The sequence below is a fragment of the Oncorhynchus mykiss genome, chromosome 24 (assembly GCF_013265735.2).
Source record: "Oncorhynchus mykiss isolate Arlee chromosome 24, USDA_OmykA_1.1, whole genome shotgun sequence".
Taxonomy (NCBI): Eukaryota; Metazoa; Chordata; class Actinopteri; order Salmoniformes; family Salmonidae; genus Oncorhynchus; species Oncorhynchus mykiss.
Genome location: NC_048588.1, coordinates 34,293,765 through 34,314,300, shown reverse-complemented (window position 1 = coordinate 34,314,300; position 20,536 = coordinate 34,293,765). Strand labels below are relative to the sequence as shown.

The window sequence follows — 20,536 nt, the reverse complement described above, 5'->3', positions numbered from 1 at the left end:
GTAGGAGGAGGAGGAGGAAGTGGAGGAAGTGGAAGAGAGGGAGGAGGTGGAAGTTGAGGAGGGGAAGGAGGAGGAGGAGGGGGAGTAGGAGGAGGAGAAGGAAGTGGAGGAGGGGGAGGGGGAGGAGGAGCAGGAGGAAGTGGAGGAGGGGGAGGAGGTGGAGGAGGAGGTGGAGGAGGAGCAGGAGGAGGAGGTGGAGGAGGAGGTGGAGGAGGAGGAGGAGGAGGAAGTGGAGGAGGAGGTTGGAGGGGAAGGAGAAGGAGGTGGACAAGGGTGAGGATCAGGAGGAGGGGAAGGACGAGAAAGGCAGGAGGAGGGGAAGGAGGAGGAGGAGGGGGAGGACGAGAAAGGCAGGAGGAATGGTAGGAGGAATGGTAGGAGGAATGGTAGGAGGAAAGGCAGGAGGAATGGTAGGAGGGGTAATTTGCTGGTGTGGGGTGAAGTGGATGATTGCACAAATTACAGTATTGCTACACAGTGGACTCCTGATGAGTCCAATCTCTGTTCCAATGTGCAGTTCATCAGTCCTACACCCCCAAAATTCACTTTTATTTAACTGGGTATCTGTGTGCTCTGGTTTATCTGTGAGTGCTGGTTTATCTGTGAGCTCTAGTTATCTGTGAGCTCTGGTTAACTGTGAGTGCTGGTTTATCTGTGAGCTCTAGTTATCTGTGAGCTCTGGTTATCTGTGAGTGCTGGGTTATCTGTAAGCTCTGGTTAACTGTGAGTGCTGGTTTATCTGTGAGCTCTGGTTAACTGTGAGTGCTGGTTTATCTGTGAGCTCTAGTTATCTGTGAGCTCTGGTTAACTGTGAGTGCTGGTTTATCTGTGAGCTCTGGTTAACTGTGAGTGCTGGTTTATCTGTGAGCTCTGGTTATCTGTGAGTGCTGGTCTATCTGTGAGCTCTGGTTAACTGTGAGTGCTGGTTTATCTGTGAGCTCTGGTTATCTGTGAGTGCTGTTTTATCTGTGAGCTCTAGTTATTTGTGAGCGCTGGTTAACTGTGAGTGCTGGTTTATCTGTGAGCTCTAGTTATCTGTTAACTCTGGTTAACTGTGAGTGCTGGTTTATCTGTGAGCTCTAGTTATCTGTGAACTCTGGTTAATCTGTGAGCTCTGGTTAATCTGTGAGCTCTGGTTATCTGTGAGCTCTGGTTTAGTGCACTCATTGACAGCAGTCCCAGAAAAGCAGCAGTCTGTATTTAGGTGTGAGTTGAGAGATGTAGGTTGAGGGTTGCTATTTTGAGGCGATGTGCGTTAAAAATGTGGAGTGGTGTGTGTGTGGACTGTCTAAGTCAGAGGTAGCTAGTTCTCCTGTGTTGTTGAGGGCCAAACTCTGTCTACTGCCTCAGGGTCAGTGAGTAGAAAACTTTCTCTTTGAACAAACAATCAGACAATCAAACAGCAATCTGACATTTACTCTACTAACACACACACACACACACACACACACACACACACACACACACACACACGCTACACACACACACGCTACACACACACACACACACACACACGCTACACACACACACACACACACACACACACACACACACACACACACGCTACACACACACGCTACACACACACACACACACACACACACACACACACACACACACACACACACACTACACACACACGCTACACACACACACACACACACACACACACACACACACACACACACACACACACACACACACACAACACACACACTACACACACACTACACACACACAAAAACACAAAGACATAAACAGAATCCCTGTGGTAAGATGCTTAATTTCCCTCCGTTTGGCTTGACACACCCGAACGAAATGACTGGGGAGCAGACGGATGGAGTCATACATTAAAAACACGTACAATCACATGTCACTCACACAGTCACCCCCCTTCACACACACTCTCACACAAACGCCAAACCACTAACACATTTTTCTCAATCGGGAACAAGCTATTTTTTATCTGTGTTGAAATGTATCTATAGCAGAACAGTAATGATCAAATGCTCAAAATACATTTTCAGGACGTGTTCTTTTTCTTAGATCACCTCATCGGTAGATACAAACATTAAATAAAATTTCATTGTTAAATATAAACATTAAATAGAAATGTCATCGGTAAACATAAACATTGAAAAGCCTCTACAGGATCGGTGGGTCCCCCGCGGGACAGTTGAGCTAACGTAGGCTAATGTGATTAGCATGAGATTGTAAGTAACAAGAACATTTCCCAGGACATAGACATATCTGATATTGGCAGAAATATTAAATTCTTGTTAATCTAACTGCACTGTCCAATTTACAGTGAAATAATAACATGTTATTGTTTGAGGACAGAGCACCGTTATGAACTTGAAAATGTATTAAAAACCAATTAGGCACATTTGGGTAATCTTGATACAACATTTTAAACAGAAATGCAATGGTTCATTGGATCAGTCTAAAACGTTGCACTGTCTCCCAGCTATTTCCCCAAACACTACTACCAGCTATTTCCCCATACACTGCTACCAGCTATTTCCTCATACACTGCTACCAGCTACTTCCCCATACACTGCTACCAGCTATTTCCCCATACACTGCTACCAGCTATTTCCCCATACACTGCTACCAGCTATTTCCCCATACACTGCTACCAGCTAGTTCCCCAAACACTACTACCAGCTATTTCCCCAAACACTACTACCAGCTATTTCCCCAAACACTGCTACCAGCTATTTCCCCATACACTGTTACCGGCTGTTTCCCCAAACACTACTACCAGCTATTTCCCCATACACTGCTACCAGCTATTTCCCCATTCACTGTTACCGGCTGTTTCCCCAAACACTGTTACCAGCTATTTCCTCAAACACTGCTACCAGCTATTTCCCCATACACTGCTACCAGCTATTTCCCCATACACTGCTACCAGCAATTTCCTCATACACTGCTACCAGCTATTTCCCCATTCACTGTTACCGGCTGTTTCCCCAAACACTGTTACCAACTATTTCCTCAAACACTGTTACCAGCTATTTCCCCAAACACTGCTACCAGCTATTTCCCCATACACTGCTACCAGCTATTTCCCCATACACTGTTACCGGCTGTTTCCCCAAACACTGTTACCGGCTGTTTCCCCAAACACTGTTACCAGCAATTTCCCCATACACTGCTACCAGCTATTTCCCCATACACTGTTACCAGCAATTTCCCCATACACTGCTACCAGCAATTTCCCCATACACTGCTACCAGCTATTTCCCCATACACTGCTACCAGCTACTTCCCCATACACTGCTACCAGCTATTTCCCCATACACTGCTACCAGCTACTTCCCCATACACTGCTACCAGCTATTTCCCCATACACTGCTACCAGCTATTTCCCCATACACTGCTACCAGCTACTTCCCCATACACTGCTACCAGCTATTTCCCCAAACACTGCTACCAGCTATTTCCCCAAACACTGCTACCAGCTACTTCCCCATACACTGCTACCAGCTATTTCCCCATACACTGCTACCAGCTATTTCCCCATACACTGCTACCAGCTACTTCCCCATACACTGCTACCAGCTATTTCCCCAAACACTGCTACCAGCTATTTCCCCATACACTGCTACCAGCTACTTCCCCATACACTGCTACCAGCTATTTCCCCAAACACTGCTACCAGCTATTTCCCCAAACACTGCTACCAGCTATTTTCATATACACTGCTACCAGCTATTATCATATACACTGCTACCAGCTATTTCCCCATACACTACTACCAGCTATTATCATATACACTGCTACCAGCTATTTCCCCAAACACTACTACCAGCTATTTCCTCATACACTGCTACCAGCTATTATCATATACACTGCTACCAGCTATTTCCCCAAACACTGCTACCAGCTATTTCCCCAAACACTGCTACCAGCTATTTCCCCAAACACTGCTACCAGCTATTTCCCCAAACACTGCTACCAGCTATTTCCCCATACACTGCTACCAGCTATTATCATATACACTGCTACCAGCTATTATCATATACACTGCTACCAGCTATTATCATATACACTGCTACCAGCTATTATCATATACACTGCTACCAGCTATTATCATATACACTGCTACCAGCTATTTCCCCAAACACTGCTACCAGCTATTATCATATACACTGCTACCAGCTATTATCATATACACTGCTACCAGCTATTTCCCCAAACACTGCTACCAGCTATTATCATATACACTGCTACCAGCTATTATCATATACACTGCTACCAGCTATTTTCCATACACTGCTACCAGCTATTTTCCATACACTGCTACCAGCTACTTCCTCATACACTGCTACCAGCTATTATCATATACACTGCTACCAGCTATTATCATATACACTGCTACCAGCTATTATCATATACACTGCTACCAGCTATTTTCCATACACTGCTACCAGCTATTTCCCCATACACTGCACAGAGGCAACCACATTGTTAACAATAATTGTTTGTCCCCTATATGACATACGAGATAACAACCAACGCCATCTCCTCATCCTCCTTCCACCATTTCAACCACCCCGTTCCAATTTATTCCCATAGTCCTCCCATCCCCTAGGTACACTCCAAGATACTTAAAACCTATCTTATACCATTCCAACCCCCCCTGGGCAAAGCCATGATTCCTCCAGACCATTTCCCAATCTATAGAGCACTACTCCCCCCCCCCCCCCCCCAATTTACCTTTGATCAACCATGAGACTCAAACTATTCACCTCTGCTTGATTTTTTTCACTGGAATAACTACATCATCAGCATAGGCTGAGAGACGAATATGAGGACTATCCCATGAAAGATACATCCCTTCAATGCTACTTCTAATGCTATTTAGTAGTGGCTCTATAGCGATGGTATATAATATTCTCAACAACGAACACCCCTGCCTAATACCTCGACACACTTTTAAAGGAGCACTCAAGCCACTTTCAATACACTTTCAATGTCACCATATATCACCCTGATCATGGCAATAAAACCAGAGCTGAAACCAAATTCCACAAAGATGCGCCATAAGAATTGAAATTCAATTCGGTCAAATTCCTTTTCCTGATCAATTGAAATTAGACCAGCATCCAACCCAATAGCCCTAGAGACATCCAAAACCTCCAGAATCAGGGATATGTTATCCTCTATCTGCCTGCTGGGAACACAGTAGGACTGATCTGTATGTATGATTTAACCTATCACCTCCCTCAGCCTGTTGGACAAAGCCTTGAACAGGATCTTATAATCAGTGCATATTAAGGCCACCGGCCTCCAGTTCTTCACATCCACAGGGTCACCCTTTTTGGTCAGTAGGTTGAGGTGGACTGCCCTTCTGCAGCTTATCGGTAGTAACCCTCCGGTCAAACTATCATTAACTACTGCTAGCCAATCCTCTCCCATTATGGCCCAAAAAAAGACTTTAAAAAGTCAATGGGAAGCCCATCAATGCCCCGTGTCCTTCCATTTTCCATGCATTTTAATTCAGTGTATGGCTCCTACAAACACAATGGTGGCTCCAGTTCAACCTGAGCATCTGCAGCCACCTGTGGGAGCCAATCAAGGAACTGCTCTGTCACTGTTTTATTCTCTTTGTACTCACACTTCTAATTCCACTTGTAGAGCTCAACATAGAACTCTACTGCCCTCTTTCTAATTCCACTTGTAGAGCTCAGTATAGAACTCTACTGTCCTCTTTCTAATTCCACTTGTAGAGCTCAGTATAGAACTCTACTGTCCTCTTTCTAATTCCACTTGTAGAGCTCAGTATAGAACTCTACTGTCCTCTTTCTAATTCCACTTGTAGAGCTCAGTATATAACTCTACTGTCCGCTTTCTAATTCCACTTGTAGAGCTCAGTATAGAACTCTACTGTCCTCTTTCTAATTCCACTTGTAGAGCTCAGTATAGAACTGCACTGTCCTCTTTCTAATTCCATGTGTAGAGCTCAGCATAGAAGTCTACTGTCCTCTTTCTAATTCCACTTGTAGAGCTCAGCATAGAAGTCTACTGTCCTCTTTCTAATTCTACTTGGGCTAGTGAGCTCCTGTCCAACAGCTGATTTGAGGCAATGATTCTTCTTTGTCCATTCCTTTTCTCTAAACCAAAGAAAGATATGAATGACTCTAGCGGTGTTGTTGACAACAACCTGGAGAGAGAGAGAGAGAGAGAGAGAGAAAGGGAGAGAGAGAGAGAGAGAGCACTAGGCAGAGAGAGAGAGAAAGTTAGAGAGAGGTTGAGAGAGTTAGAGAAAGAGAGATAGCACTAGGCAGAGAGAGACAGAGAGAAAGTTCGAGAGAGTTAGAGAGAGTTAGAGAGAGAGAGAGTTAAAGAGAGAGAGAGAGAGAGAGAGAGTGAGAGAGAGAGAGAGAGAGGTGGAGAAAGAGAGAGAGAGCACTAGGCAGAGAGAGAGAGAGAGAGAAAGTTAGAGAGAGAGAGAGAGAGAGGTGGAGAGAGAGTTAGAGAAAGAGAGAGCACTAGGCAGAGAGAGGGAGTTAGAGAAAGAGAGAGAGCACTAGGCAGAGAGTCAGAGAAAGAGAGAGAGCACTAGGCAGAGAAAGAGAGTCAGAGAAAGAGAGAGAGCACTAGGCAGAGAGAGAGAGTCAGAGAAAGAGAGAGAGCACTAGGCAGAGTCAGAGAAAGAGAGAGAGCACTAGAAAGAGAGTCAGAGAAAGAGAGAGAGCACTAGGCAGAGAGTCAGAGAAAGAGAGAGAGCACTAGGCAGGGAGAGAGAGAGTCAGAGAAAGAGGGAGAGCACTAGAAAGAGAGTCAGAGAAAGAGAGAGAGCACTAGGCAGAGAGAGAGAGTCAGAGAAAGAGAGAGAGCACTAGAAAGAGAGTCAGAGAAAGAGAGAGAGCACTAGGCAGAGAGAGAGAGAGTCAGAGAAAGAGAGAGAGCACTAGGCAGAGTCAGAGAAAGAGAGAGAGCACTAGAAAGAGAGTCAGAGAAAGAGAGAGAGCACTAGGCAGAGAGTCAGAGAAAGAGAGAGAGCACTAGGCAGGGAGAGAGAGAGTCAGAGAAAGAGAGAGAGCACTAGAAAGAGAGTCAGAGAAAGAGAGAGAGCACTAGGCAGAGAGAGAGAGTCAGAGAAAGAGAGAGAGCACTAGAAAGAGAGTCAGAGAAAGAGAGAGAGCACTAGGCAGAGAGTCAGAGAAAGAGAGAAAGCACTAGGCAGAGAGAGAGAGAGTCAGAGAAAGAGAGAGAGCACTAGAAAGAGAGTCAGAGAAAGAGAGAGAGCACTAGGCAGAGAGTCAGAGAAAGAGAGAGAGCACTAGGCAGAGAGAGAGAGAGTCAGAGAAAGAGAGAGAGCACTAGGCAGAGAGAGAGAGTTTATCAAAATGTATATACCACAAGAAAAGGGCAACCAGTGAAGAACAAACACCACTGTAAATACAACCCTTATTTATGTTTATTTGTTTTCCCTTTTGTACTTTAACTCTTTGCACATCGTATGAAATGTCTTTATTCTTTTGGAACCTTGTGAGTGTAATGTTCACTGTTTATTTTTTATTCTTTATTTCACTTTTGTTTATTATGTATTTCACTTGCTTTGGCAATGTAAACATATGTTTCCCATGCCAATAAAGCCATTAAATTGAAATGAACTGAATTGAGAGAGAGAGAGAGAGAGAGAGAGAGAGAGAGAGCACCAGACAGAGAGTGCTATGCAGAGAGATGGAGACAGAGAGAGAGAGAGAGAGAGAGAGAGAGCACCAGACAGAGAGTGCTATGCAGAGAGATGGAGACACACAGAGAGAGAGAGAGAGAGAGAGAGAGAGAGAGAGAGAGGGAGCGAGAGAGAGAGAGAGAGAGAGAGAGAGCGCTGCATGCTACTCACTGCCCGGCAGGAGCACCAGAGGAGATGGAGCTATAGTGCTGAGAACGAAAGAAAAGAAGGGCAGAGTGACGTAGAGAAAGATAATATAAGAGGAGAAAGGGAAGAGGGGAATCTGGGGCAGATGCACATTAGTGACAGACATTAACATCGGCAGGCTGGAGCAAGAGAACGTGAAAGAGGCTTGGAGAATAACACATCATAAGAAGAGAAGAAGCGTGAGAGCTGAACGCTGTGAAGGATGACAGAGCACCAGTCCTGAGATCAACCCTCATCCTTCCCCCTCTCCTCACCCCTCCTCTGACCCCATCCCCAACATTACCCTCCTCCCTCTCTCTCTCTGTGGTTAGACAAGACATGATGACCGGTCCTGACCAGATTCCACTCTCATTGCATCCTTGTGGAACCACTTAATCTCCTCTGGACTTCTTCTCAGCATTCTGACTGGCACTCTTCCGACCACTTTCACATATTCTCTCCAGGAGAAGACAGGAAGGAAGACCGTATTCTCTCCAGTAGAAGACAGGAAGGAATACTGTATTCTCTCCAGGAGAAGACAGGAAGGAATACCGTATTCTCTCCAGGAGAAGTCTGGAAGGAATACCATATTCTTTCCAAGAGAAGACAAGTAGGGGGAAGTTTGTCATCTCCTTGCTGTGAGGACTGACTTTTTTTCTTCAGGGGGAAGATAAGGACCGACAACATCGAGAAGACTTCCAGTTCACTGAGGTACAAATCAACAACACTGAGAAAGAAACAACGTTTCAAACACGGAAAGAATACAGGACATTCTAACATCAACAGGTCATTTCAACAAAAGATCAAGACATTTTAAAACTTTATCTCAGTCTCTCTCTATTCCTCCACTTCTCTTGGACTCTCTGTCCTGAACAATTCTCTGTGAGGGTGAGTCGGTCCATCCAGCCCAGCCATGCAGGTGTCTATAGCCTGTACGGACCCCCACATGAAACGTGGAAATGGGGATCACAAAAATGCCACCAGCCCGGGGAATGCAGCTCGGGCCAAGTTCAGAACCGTGGCCATCATAGCACGTAGCTTTGGGGCGTTCGCACCCCGACACCACATCTCCCTCAAAGAGTCCACAGGGAAACTGACCGGCATGAAATACAGGTGAGTGTGTGTGTGAGTGCGTGAGTGTGTGTGTCTGTGTGCTTGCGTGTGTGTGTGTGTGTGTGTGTGTGAGAGAGAGAGAGAGTATGTGGCTGAAGTTTGGGGTTAGCATAGTGTGTGTTGTATCATTAATGTAGTCAATTCAATTCAATTCAAGGGGCTTTATTGGCATGGGAAACATGTGTTAACATTGCCAAGGCAAGTGAGGTAGATAATATACAAAAGTTAAATAAACAATAAAAATTAACAGTAAACATTACACATACAGAAGTTTCAAAACAATAAAGACATTACAAATGTCATATATATATATATATATATATATATATATATATATATATATATATATACAGTGTTGTAACAATGTACAAAAGGTTAAAGTACACAAGGGAACATAAATAAGCAAAAATATAGGTTATATTTACAATGGTGTTTGTTCTTCACTGGTTGCCCTTTTCTTGAGGCAACAGGTCACAAATCTTGCTGCTGTGATGGCACACTGTGGAATTTCACCCAGTAGAAATGGGAAATCGAATTCTTTGTGTGTCTGTGTAATCTGAGGGAAATTTGTATCTCTAATATGGTCATACATTTGGCAGGAGGTTAGGAAGTGCAGCTCAGTTTCCACCTCATTTTGTGGGCAGTGTGCACATAGCCTGTCTTCTCTTGAGAGCCATGTCTGCCTAAGGCGGCCTTTCTCAATAGCAAGGCTATGCTCAATGAGTCTGTACATAGTCAAAGCTTTCCTTAAGTTTGGGTCAGTCACAGTGGTCAGGTATTCTGCCACTGTGTACTCTCTGTTTAGGGCCAAATATCATTCTAGTTTGCTCTGTTATTTTGTTAATTCTTTCCAATGTGTCCAGTAGTTATCTTTCAGTTTTCTCATGATTTGGTTTGAAGGACTGTTGGAAGGACTGTTGGAAGGACAGTTTGTAGGACAGTTGGAAGGACTGTTGGAAGGACAGCTGGAAGGACTGTTGGAAGGACTGTTGGAAGGACAGTTTGTAGGACAGTTGGAAGGACTGTTTGTAGGACAGTTGGAAGGACTGTTGGAAGGACAGTTTGTAGGACAGTTGGAAGGACTGTTGGAAGGACAGCTGGAAGGACTGTTGGAAGGACTGTTGGAAGGACAGTTGAAAGGACAGCTGGAAGGACTGTTTGAAGGACAGTTGGAAGGACAGTTTATGGACTGTTGGAAGGACAGCTGGAAGGACTGTTTGGAAGGACTGTTGGAAGGACAGTTGAAAGGACAGCTGGAAGGACTGTTTGAAGGACTGTTGGAAGGACAGTTGGAAGGACAGTTTATGGACTGTTGGAAGGACAGCTGGAAGGACTGTTTGGAAGGACTGTTGGAAGGACTGTTGGAAGGACAGTTGGAAGGACAGTTGGAAGGACAGTTGGAAGGACTGTTGGAAGGACAGTTTGAAGGACTGTTGGAAGGACTGTTGGAAGGACTGTTGGAAGGACAGTTTAAAGGACAGCTGGAAGGACTGTTTGGAAGGACAGTTTATGGACTGTTGGAAGGACTGTTGGAAGGACAGTTGGAAGGACAGTTGGAAGGACTGTTGGAAGGACAGTTTGAAGGACTGTTGGAAGGACTGTTGGAAGGACTGTTTGGAAGGACTGTTGGAAGGACTGTTGGAAGGACTGTTTGAAGGACTGTTGGAAGGACAGTTTGTAGGACAGTTGGAAGGACTGTTGGAAGGACAGTTTGAAGGACTGTTGGAAGGACAGCTGGAAGGACTGTTGGAAGGACTGTTGGAAGGACAGCTGGAAGGACTGTTGGAAGGACTGTTGGAAGGACTGTTGGAAGGACAGTTGAAAGGACTGTTGGAAGGACTGTTGGAAGGACAGTTTGTAGGACAGTTTGTAGGACAGTTTGTAGGACAGTTGGATGGACAGTTGGAAGGACAGTTGGAAGGACTGTTGGAAGGACTGTTGGAAGGACAGTTTGTAGGACAGTTGGAAGGACAGTTGGAAGGACAGTTGGAAGGACAGTTGGAAGGACTGTTGGAAGGACTGTTGGAAGGACAGTTGGAAGGACTGTTGGAAGGACAGTTTGAAGGACTGTTGGAAGGACAGCTGGAAGGACTGTTGGAAGGACTGTTGGAAGGACAGCTGGAAGGACTGTTGGAAGGACTGTTGGAAGGACTGTTGGAAGGACAGTTGAAAGGACTGTTGGAAGGACTGTTGGAAGGACAGTTTGTAGGACAGTTTGTAGGACAGTTTGTAGGACAGTTGGATGGACAGTTGGAAGGACTGTTGGAAGGACTGTTGGAAGGACAGTTTGAAGGACAGTTTGTAGGACAGTTTGTAGGACAGTTGGATGGACAGTTGGAAGGACAGTTGGAAGGACTGTTGGAAGGACAGTTTGTAGGACAGTTGGAAGGACAGTTGGAAGGACAGTTTGAAGGACCTTTGGAAGGACAGCTGGAAGGACAGTTGGAAGGACTGTTGGAAGGACTGTTGGAAGGACAGTTTGTAGGACAGTTGGAAGGACTGTTGGAAGGACAGTTTGAAGGACTGTTGGAAGGACAGTTGGAAGGACTGTTGGAAGGACAGCTGGAAGGACTGTTGGAAGGACTGTTTAAAGGACAGTTTGAAGGACTGTTGGAAGGACAGTTGGAAGGACTGTTGGAAGGACTGTTTAAAGGACAGTTTGAAGGACCTTTGGAAGGACAGTTGGAAGGACAGTTGGAAGGACTGTTGGAAGGACAGTTGGAAGGACAGTTGGAAGGACAGTTTGAAGGACTGTTGGAAGGACAGTTGGAAGGACTGTTGGAAGGACAGTTGGAAGGACAGTTTGAAGGACTGTTGGAAGGACTGTTGGAATTACAGTTTGTAGGACAGTTGGAAGGACTGTTGGAAGGACAGTTTGAAGGACTGTTGGAAGGACTGTTGGAAGGACAGTTTGAAGGACCTTTGGAAGGACAGTTTGTAGGACAGTTGGAAGGACTGTTGGAATTACAGTTTGTAGGACAGTTGGAAGGACTGTTGGAAGGACAGTTTGAAGGACTGTTGGAAGGACAGCTGGAAGGACTGTTGGAAGGACTGTTTGTAGGACAGTTGGAAGGACTGTTGGAAGGACAGTTTGAAGGACTGTTGGAAGGACAGTTGGAAGGACAGTTGGAAGGACAGTTGGAAGGACTGTTGGAAGGACAGTTGGAAGGACAGTTGGAAGGACAGTTTGAAGGACTGTTGGAAGGACAGTTGGAAGGACTGTTGGAAGGACAGTTGGAAGGACTGTTGGAAGGACTGTTGGAAGGACTGTTGGAAGGACAGTTTGAAGGACTGTTGGAAGGACAGTTGGAAGGACAGTTTGAAGGACCTTTGGAAGGACAGTTTGTAGGACAGTTGGAAGGACTGTTGGAATTACAGTTTGTAGGACAGTTGGAAGGACTGTTGGAAGGACTGTTGGAAGGACAGTTGGAAGGACTGTTGGAAGGACAGTTGGAAGGACAGTTGGAAGGACATTTTGAAGGACTGTTGGAAGGACTGTTGGAAGGACTGTTGGAAGGACAGTTTGAAGGACTGTTGGAAGGACAGTTTGTAGGACAGTTGGAAGGACTGTTGGAAGGACTGTTGGAAGGACAGTTGGAAGGACTGTTGGAAGGACTGTTGGAAGGACAGTTTGTAGGACAGTTTGTAGGACTGTTGTAAGGACAGTTGGAAGGACTGTTGGAAGGACTGTTTGAAGGACTGTTGGAAGGACAGTTTGTAGGACAGTTGGAAGGACTGTTGGAAGGACTGTTGGAAGGACAGTTGGAAGGACAGTTAGAAGGACTGTTTGTAGGACAGTTGGACAGCAGGACAGCAGGTCTACTCATTCAAGGATTTGTTTTACATTGTAGAAAAGTAGTGAAGACATCAAAACTATGAAAAACACATATGGAATAATGTAGTAACCAAAAAAGTGTTAAACAAATCAAAATATATTTTATATTTGAGATTCTTCACATAGCCACCCTTTGCCTTGATGACAGCTTTGCACACTCTTGGCATTCTCTAAACCAGCTTCATGATTAGTCACCTGGAATGCATTTCAGTTAACTGGTGTGCCTTGTTAAAAGTTAATTTGTGGAATTTCTTTCCTTCTTAATGTGTTTGAGCCAATCAATTGTGTTGTGGCAAGGTAAGGGGGATATATAGAAGATAGCCCTATTTGGTAAAAGACCAAGTCCATATTATGGCAAGAACAGCCCAATCTGCAAAGCGAAATGACAGTCCATCATTGCTTAGGTCAGTCAATATGGAACATTTCAAAAACGTTGAACGTTTCTTTAAGTGCAGTCGCAAAAACCATCAGGCGTTATGATGAAACTGGCTCTCATGAGGACCGCCACAGGAATGGAGGAGGCAGAGTTTCCTCTGCTGCAGAGGACAAGTTCATTAGAGTTACCAGCCTCAGAAATTGCAGCCAAAATAAATGCTTCACAGTGTTCAAGTAACAGACACATCTCAACATCAGCTGTTCAGAGGAGACTGTATGAATCAGACCTTCAGAGTCGAATTTCTTCAAAGAAACCAATACTAAAGGACACCAATAAGAAGAAGACACTTGCTTGGGCCAAGACACACGAGCAATGGACATTTGACAAGTGGGAATTTGTCCTTTGGTCTGGAGCCAAATTTGAGATTTTTCGTTCCAACCACCGTGTCTTTGTGAGACGCGGTGTGGGTGAATACATGATCTCCGCATGTGTGGTTTCCACCGTGAAGCATGGAGGAGAAGATGTGATTGTATGGGGGTGCTTTGCTGTTGACACTGTCGGTGATTTATTAAGAATTCAAGGCACACTTAACCAGCATGGCTACCACAGCATTCTGCAGCGATACGCCATCCCATCTGGTTTGCACTTGGAGTATCATTTGTTTTTCAACAGGACAATGACCCAACACACCTCCAGTCTGTGTAAGCGCTATTTTACCAAGAAGGAGAGTGATGGAGTGCTGCATCAGGTGACCTGGCCTCCACAATCTCCCGACCTCAATCAAATTGAGATGAATTGCGATGAGTTGGACCGCAGAGGGAAGGTAAAGCAGCCAACAAGTCCTCAGTATATGTGGGAAAAGCATTCCAGGTGAAGCTGGTTGAGAGAATGCCAAGGCAATGGGTGGCTATTTGAAGAATCTCAAATATAAAATACATTTGGATTTGTTTAACACTTTTTTAGTACTGCATGATTCCATATGTGTTATTTCATAGACTTGATGTCTTCACTATCATTCTACTAAGTAGAAAATAGTAAAAATGAAGAAAAACCCTTAGGTGTTCTAAAATCTTTGACCGGTAGTGTATATATATATATATTTATATATATTTGTACTGCAGGGATTTAAGAGCAGAGAGTGACTGAGCAGGGTTTTATGATGCAGGGTTATAAGATACAAGTGTATTCTGCATCAGAGAGTCAGTCATCTGATGCATTTCAAGCATGTGGTGTGGAATACGCACATAGCATGCAGCATATTTCTGCACCACCCCTGTGTAGATGTAATTATCATCTGACCGTGTTGCACCTTGATCTAGGAAAAGGGTGAAACACACACACACTCTGACACACACACACACACACACTATTCATCACAAATATATTCCTCTTGAAAATCAACATATTGACAATGACACCAATCAACTGAAGTGTATATAATCTCTCTCACACACACACACACACATACACACTCACTCGAGCAAAGGCATTTACACAAGAAACTCTTACAGTACTTAGTGGTGAGCTCCAGCTCTGAGAGCAGTCTCTGGTTCCTCTGCTGTCATTACACTGATGGACACACGCAGGCACGCCCGCACGCACGCACGCCCGCACGCACGCGCACACGCACACACACACACACACACACACACACACACACACACACACACACACACACACACACACACACCAATCAGGATCTCAGCGATCACTGCCTCATTGCCTGCATCAGCTATGGGTCCTCGGTCAAACGACCACCCCTCATCACTGTCAAACACTCCCTAAAACACTTCTGCGAGCAGGCCTTTCTAATCGACCTGGCCCAGGTATCCTGGAAGGATATTGACCTCATCCCGACAGTTGAGGATGCCTGGTCGTTCTTTAAAGGTAATTTCCTCACCATCTTAAATAAGCATGCCCCTTTCAAAAAATATAGAACTAAGAACAGGTATAGCCCTTGGTTCACTCCAGACCTGACTGCCCTCGACCAGCACAAAAACATCCTGTGGCGGACTGCAATAGCATCAAATAATCACCTCAATATACAACCTTTCAGGGAAGTCAGGAACCAATACACGCAGTCAGTCAGGAAAGCAAAGGTTATCTTTTTCAAACAGAAATTTGCATCCTGTAGCTCTAACTCCCAAACGTTTTGGGACAGTGTAAAGTCCATGGAGAACAAGAGCACCTCCTCCCAGCTGCCCACTGCACTGAGGCTAGGTAACACGGTCATCGACGATAAATCCATGATAATCGAAAATTTCAAGAAGCATTTCTCAACGGCTGGCCATGCTTTCCTCCTGGCTACCCCAACCCCGGCCCACAGCTCTGCACCCCTCGCAGCTACTTGCCTGAGCCTCCCCAGCTTCTCCTTCACACAAATCTAGATTCCAGATGTTCTGAAAGAGCTGCAAAACCTGGACCCTTACAAATCAGCTGGGCTAGACATTCTGGACCCTCTCTTTCTAAAATGATCCGCCGCCATTGTTGCAACCCCTATTACCAGTCTGTTCAACCTCTCTATTGTTTCGTCCGAGATCCCTAAAGATTGGAAAGCGGCCGCGGTCATCTGCCTCTTCAAAGTGGGTAACACTCTAGACCCAAACAGTTACAGACCTATATCCATCCTGCCCTGCCTTTCTAAAGTCTTTGAAAGCCAAGTTAATAAACAGATCACAGACCATTTCGAATCCCACCGTACCTTCTCTGCTGTGCAATCCGGTTTCTGCTCTGGTCATGGGTGCACCTCAGCCACGCTCAAGGTCCTAAATGATATCATAACCGCCATCGATAAAAGACAGTACTGTGAGGCCGTCTTCATCGCCCTGGCCAAGGCTTTCGACTCTGTCAATGACCGTATTCTTATCGGCAGACTCAATAGCCTTGATATCTCAGGTGACTGCCACGCCTGGTTAACCAACTACTTCGCAGATAGAGTTCAGTGTGTAAAATCAGAGGGCCTGTTGTCCGGACCTCTGGCAGTGTCTATGGGGGTGCCACAGGGTTCAATTATCCGGCTGACTCTTTTCTCTGTATATATCAACGATGTGCCTCTTGCTGCGGGTGATTCCCTGATCCACCTCTACGCAGACAACATCATTCTGTATACATTGGGCCCCTCTTGGACACTGTGTTAGTTAACTAACCTCCAAACAAGCTTCAATGCCATACAACACTCCTTTCGTGGCCTCCAACTGCTCTTAAACACTAGCAAAACCAAATGCATGCTTTTCAACCGTTCACTGCCCACACCCGCCCGACTAGCATCACTACTCTGGACGGTTCTGACCTAGAATACGTGGACAACTACAAATACCTAGGTGTCTGGCTAGACTGTAAACTCTCCTTCCAGACTCATATCAAACATCTCCAATCCAAAATCAAATCTAGAGTCGGCTTCCTATTTCGCAACTTCCTATTTCCTCACTCCATTTGCACACACTGTATGTACTTTTCCTGTTGTGTTATTGACTGTACGCTTCTTTATTCCATGTGTTGTTTTTTCTGTCGCACTGCTTTGCTTTATCTTGCCCAGGTCTCAGTGGTAAATGAGAGCTTGTTCTCAACTAGCTTACCTGGTTAAATAAGGTTGAAATAAACACACACAAACACACACACACACACACACACACACACACACACACACACACACACACACACACACACACACACACACACACACACACACACACACACACACACACACACACACACACACACACACACACACACACACACACACAGCATTCTCAGGGTCCTATCCCTCGCACAGTAGAGGATGACAGAGTGTTTTCTATAGAACAGCACAGGGCCACAGAGCTGTCAGACTGTCAGTATAGGGCCACAGAGCCGTCAGACTGTCAGTATAGGGCCACAGAGCTGTCAGACTGTCAGTATAGGGCCACAGAGCTGTCAGACAGTCAGTATAGGGCCACAGAGCTGTCAGACAGTCAGTATAGGGCCACAAAGCTGTCAGACTGTCAGTATAGGGCCACAGAGCCGTCAGACTGTCAGTATAGGGCCACAGAGCTGTCAGACTGCCAGTATAGGGCCACAGAGCTGTCAGACTGCCAGTATAGGACCACAGAGCTGTCAGACTGGCAGTATAGGGCCACAGAGCCGTCAGACTGTCAGTATAGGGCCACAGAGCTGTCAGACTGTCAGTATGTGACCACAGAGCTGTCAGACTGTCAGTATAGGGCCACAGAGCTGTCAAACTGTCAGTATACGGCCACAGAGCTTTCAAACTGTCAGTGTAGGGCCACAGAGCTGTCAAACTGTCAGTATAGGGCCATAGAGCTGTCAGACTGTCAGTATAGGGCCACAGAGCTGTCAGACTGTCAGTAAAGAGATACAGAGCTGTCAGACTGTCAGTATGGGACCACAGAGCTGTCAGACTGTCAGTATAGGGCCACAGAGCTGTCAGACTGTCAGTATAGGACCACAGAGCTGTCAGACTGTCAGTATAGGACCACAGAGCTGTCAAACTGTCATTATAGGACCACAGAGCTGTCTGACTGTCAGTATAGGACCTGGTATCAACCATCTGTAGATCACTAAGCCTGGAACTAGTTGTCTCTGTCTAGACCCAGCCTGGTATCAACCAGCTGTAGATCACTAAGATTAGAGATGTCTCTGTGTAGACCCAGCCTGGTATCAACCAGCTGTAGATCCCTAAGGCTGGAGCTAGTTGTCTCTGTGTAGACCCAGCCTGGTATCAACCAGCTGTAGATCACTAAGCCTGGAACTAGTTGTCTCTGTCTAGACCCAGCCTGGTATCAACCAGCTGTAGATCACTAAGATTAGAGATGTCTCTGTGTAGACCCAGCCTGGTATCAACCAGCTGTAGATCCCTAAGGCTGGAGCTAGTTGTCTCTGTGTAGACCCAGCCTGGTATCAACCAGCTGTAGATCACTAAGCCTGGAGCTAATTGTCTCTGTGTTGACTCTTAATAAAAACAAAATACATGCATTTCAACAGCATGCTTTCAAAATATGAACGGACAAACAAACACACACACACACACAAACACACACACACAAACACACACACAAACTGTCAACGGGGTTTGGCAACTGTCCGCTTTAGCGGTTAAGAAGGAGGAATGGAGGAGATGAAGTTGGTGGCAGAGACACAGCTACTATAGATAATGGAGAGGAACAGCTACTATAGATAATGGAGAGACACAGCTACTATAGATAATGGAGAGGAACAGCTACTATAGATAATGGAGAGACACAGCTACTATAGATAATGGAGAGGAACAGCTACTATAGAGAATGAAGAGGTATAGAAACAGCTACTATAGATAATGGAGAGGAACAGCTACTATAGAGAATGGAGCGAAACAGCTACTATAGAGAATAGAGAGTAACAGCTACTATAGAGAATGGAGAGGAACAGCTACTATAGAGAATAGAGAGTGACAGCTACTATAGAGAATGGAGAGGAACAGCTACTATAGAGAATGGAGAGGAACAGCTACTATAGAGAATGGAGAGGAACAGCTACTATAGAGAATGGAGAGGAACAGCTACTATAGAGAATAGAGAGAAACAGCTACTATAGAGAATGGAGAGGAACAGCTACTATAGAGAATGGAGAGGAACAGCTACTATAGAGAATGGAGAGGAACAGCTACTATAGAGAATGGAGAGGAACAGCTACTATAGAGAATGGAGAGGAACAGCTACTATAGAGAATGGAGAGAAACAGCTACTATAGAGAATGGAGAGGAACAGCTACTATAGAGAATAGAGAGAAACAGGTACTATAGAGAATGGAGAGGAACAGGTACTATAGAGAATGGAGAGGAACAGCTACTATAGAGAATGGAGAGAATCAGATACTATAGAGAATAGAGAGTAACAGCTACTATAGAGAATAGAGAGTAACAGGTACTATAGAGAATGGAGAGGAACAGCTACTATAGATAATAGAGAGTAACAGGTACTATAGAGAATAGAGAGTAACAGGTACTATAGAGAATATATATTAGGATTATAAAGGTTGTTTTCATGTTAAAGCGAAAATGGAATGTTTTTCAGCCCCATTCTGTCCACTCTCTTGTTATCTGTGATCGTTTGGGCACAGCTTGTTCACATATACAGACATACACAGATACAGGCATGCTATCAACCCACACAGAGCCGTCGGTTCATTAGTATTCACACATCCTGAAGCAGACAGCGCAGTCCCATTGTACTCTTCTTTGCTGGACCGCGGCGTCCAGAAAGGAAAAGCCCCAAGTGACAAGTGAATATGACTTCATTCCTTGTCTGTGATTGTACCAACGCTTTGGAGCATGGAGGACAGTCCCTTTACACACACACACACACACAAAAAGAAAACACACACGCATGCGCGCACACACACACACACACACACACACACACACACACACACACACACACACACACACACACACACACACACACACACACACACTTACGCACACACACTTACGCACACACACTTACGCACACACAAACACACACACACACACACACACACACACACACACACACACACACACACACACACACACACACACACACACACACACACACTTACACTTACACTTACGCACACACACACTCACGCACGCACACACACTTACGCACACACACTTACGCACACACGCACGCACAAACACACGCACATGCACACACGCACACGCACGAACACACACACACACACACACACTTTATCCAAAGGTGGACAGTAAAGTCAAAGTATTTAGCTCTTTCATCTCTGGAATGCCAGAAGGAACCCGCGTCCATCCAGACCGAGTCGCCTCACAACAATAAGCAACCACCTCCACAGTCCTTCCTGACCAATGAGAGTGAGTGACTGGGACAGATTGACAGTGATTGACAGCGTTGGAATGTGAGTAAGAATGACTCTGTCAAACATTGATTAACCACAACAAACAGATCAATACATTGCATTCAATGCCAAACAGCTGCAATGGGAATATTGGTGAGAGACCCAGACAGACAGACAAGCAGGAAGGTGAGTCTGTCACACAATGTAGATGTTAGCTATTATCTATTAACTAGATAGGCACAACTAGGCACAACTAGGGTAGCCTAGTGGTTTGAGTGTAGAGGATGCAGGTAGCCTAGTGGTTAGAGTGTAGAGGAGGCAGGTAGCCTAGTGGTTAGAGTGTAGAGGAGGCAGGTAGCCTAGTGGTTAGAGTGTAGAGGAGGCAGGTAGCCTAGTGGTTAGAGTGTAGAGGAGGCAGGTAGCCTAGTGGTTAGAGTGTAGAGGAGGCAGGTAGCCTAGTGGTTAGAGTGTAGAGGAGGCAGGTAGCCTAGTGGTTAGAGTGTAGAGG

The 20,536-nt window shown here is 45.4% G+C and overlaps 1 protein-coding gene across 2 annotated transcripts in view; it reads left to right on the top strand.

Moving 5' to 3' along the window:
• The window catches only part of LOC110503216 (voltage-gated potassium channel subunit beta-1), a 167,707-nt gene that overhangs the window by 26,561 nt on the left and 120,610 nt on the right, over window positions 1–20,536 (top strand). The window contains exon 1 of one of the 2 annotated variants that reach the window (XM_036962192.1): window positions 7,807–8,989. The exons of the other annotated variant lie outside the window; for it this stretch is intronic. Within the exon in view, the coding sequence (XP_036818087.1) occupies window positions 8,790–8,989 (200 nt within the window). The 5' untranslated portion in view covers window positions 7,807–8,789. Of the gene's footprint in view, window positions 1–7,806; window positions 8,990–20,536 lie in introns of those variants that run through there. 2 annotated transcript variants of the gene reach the window in all.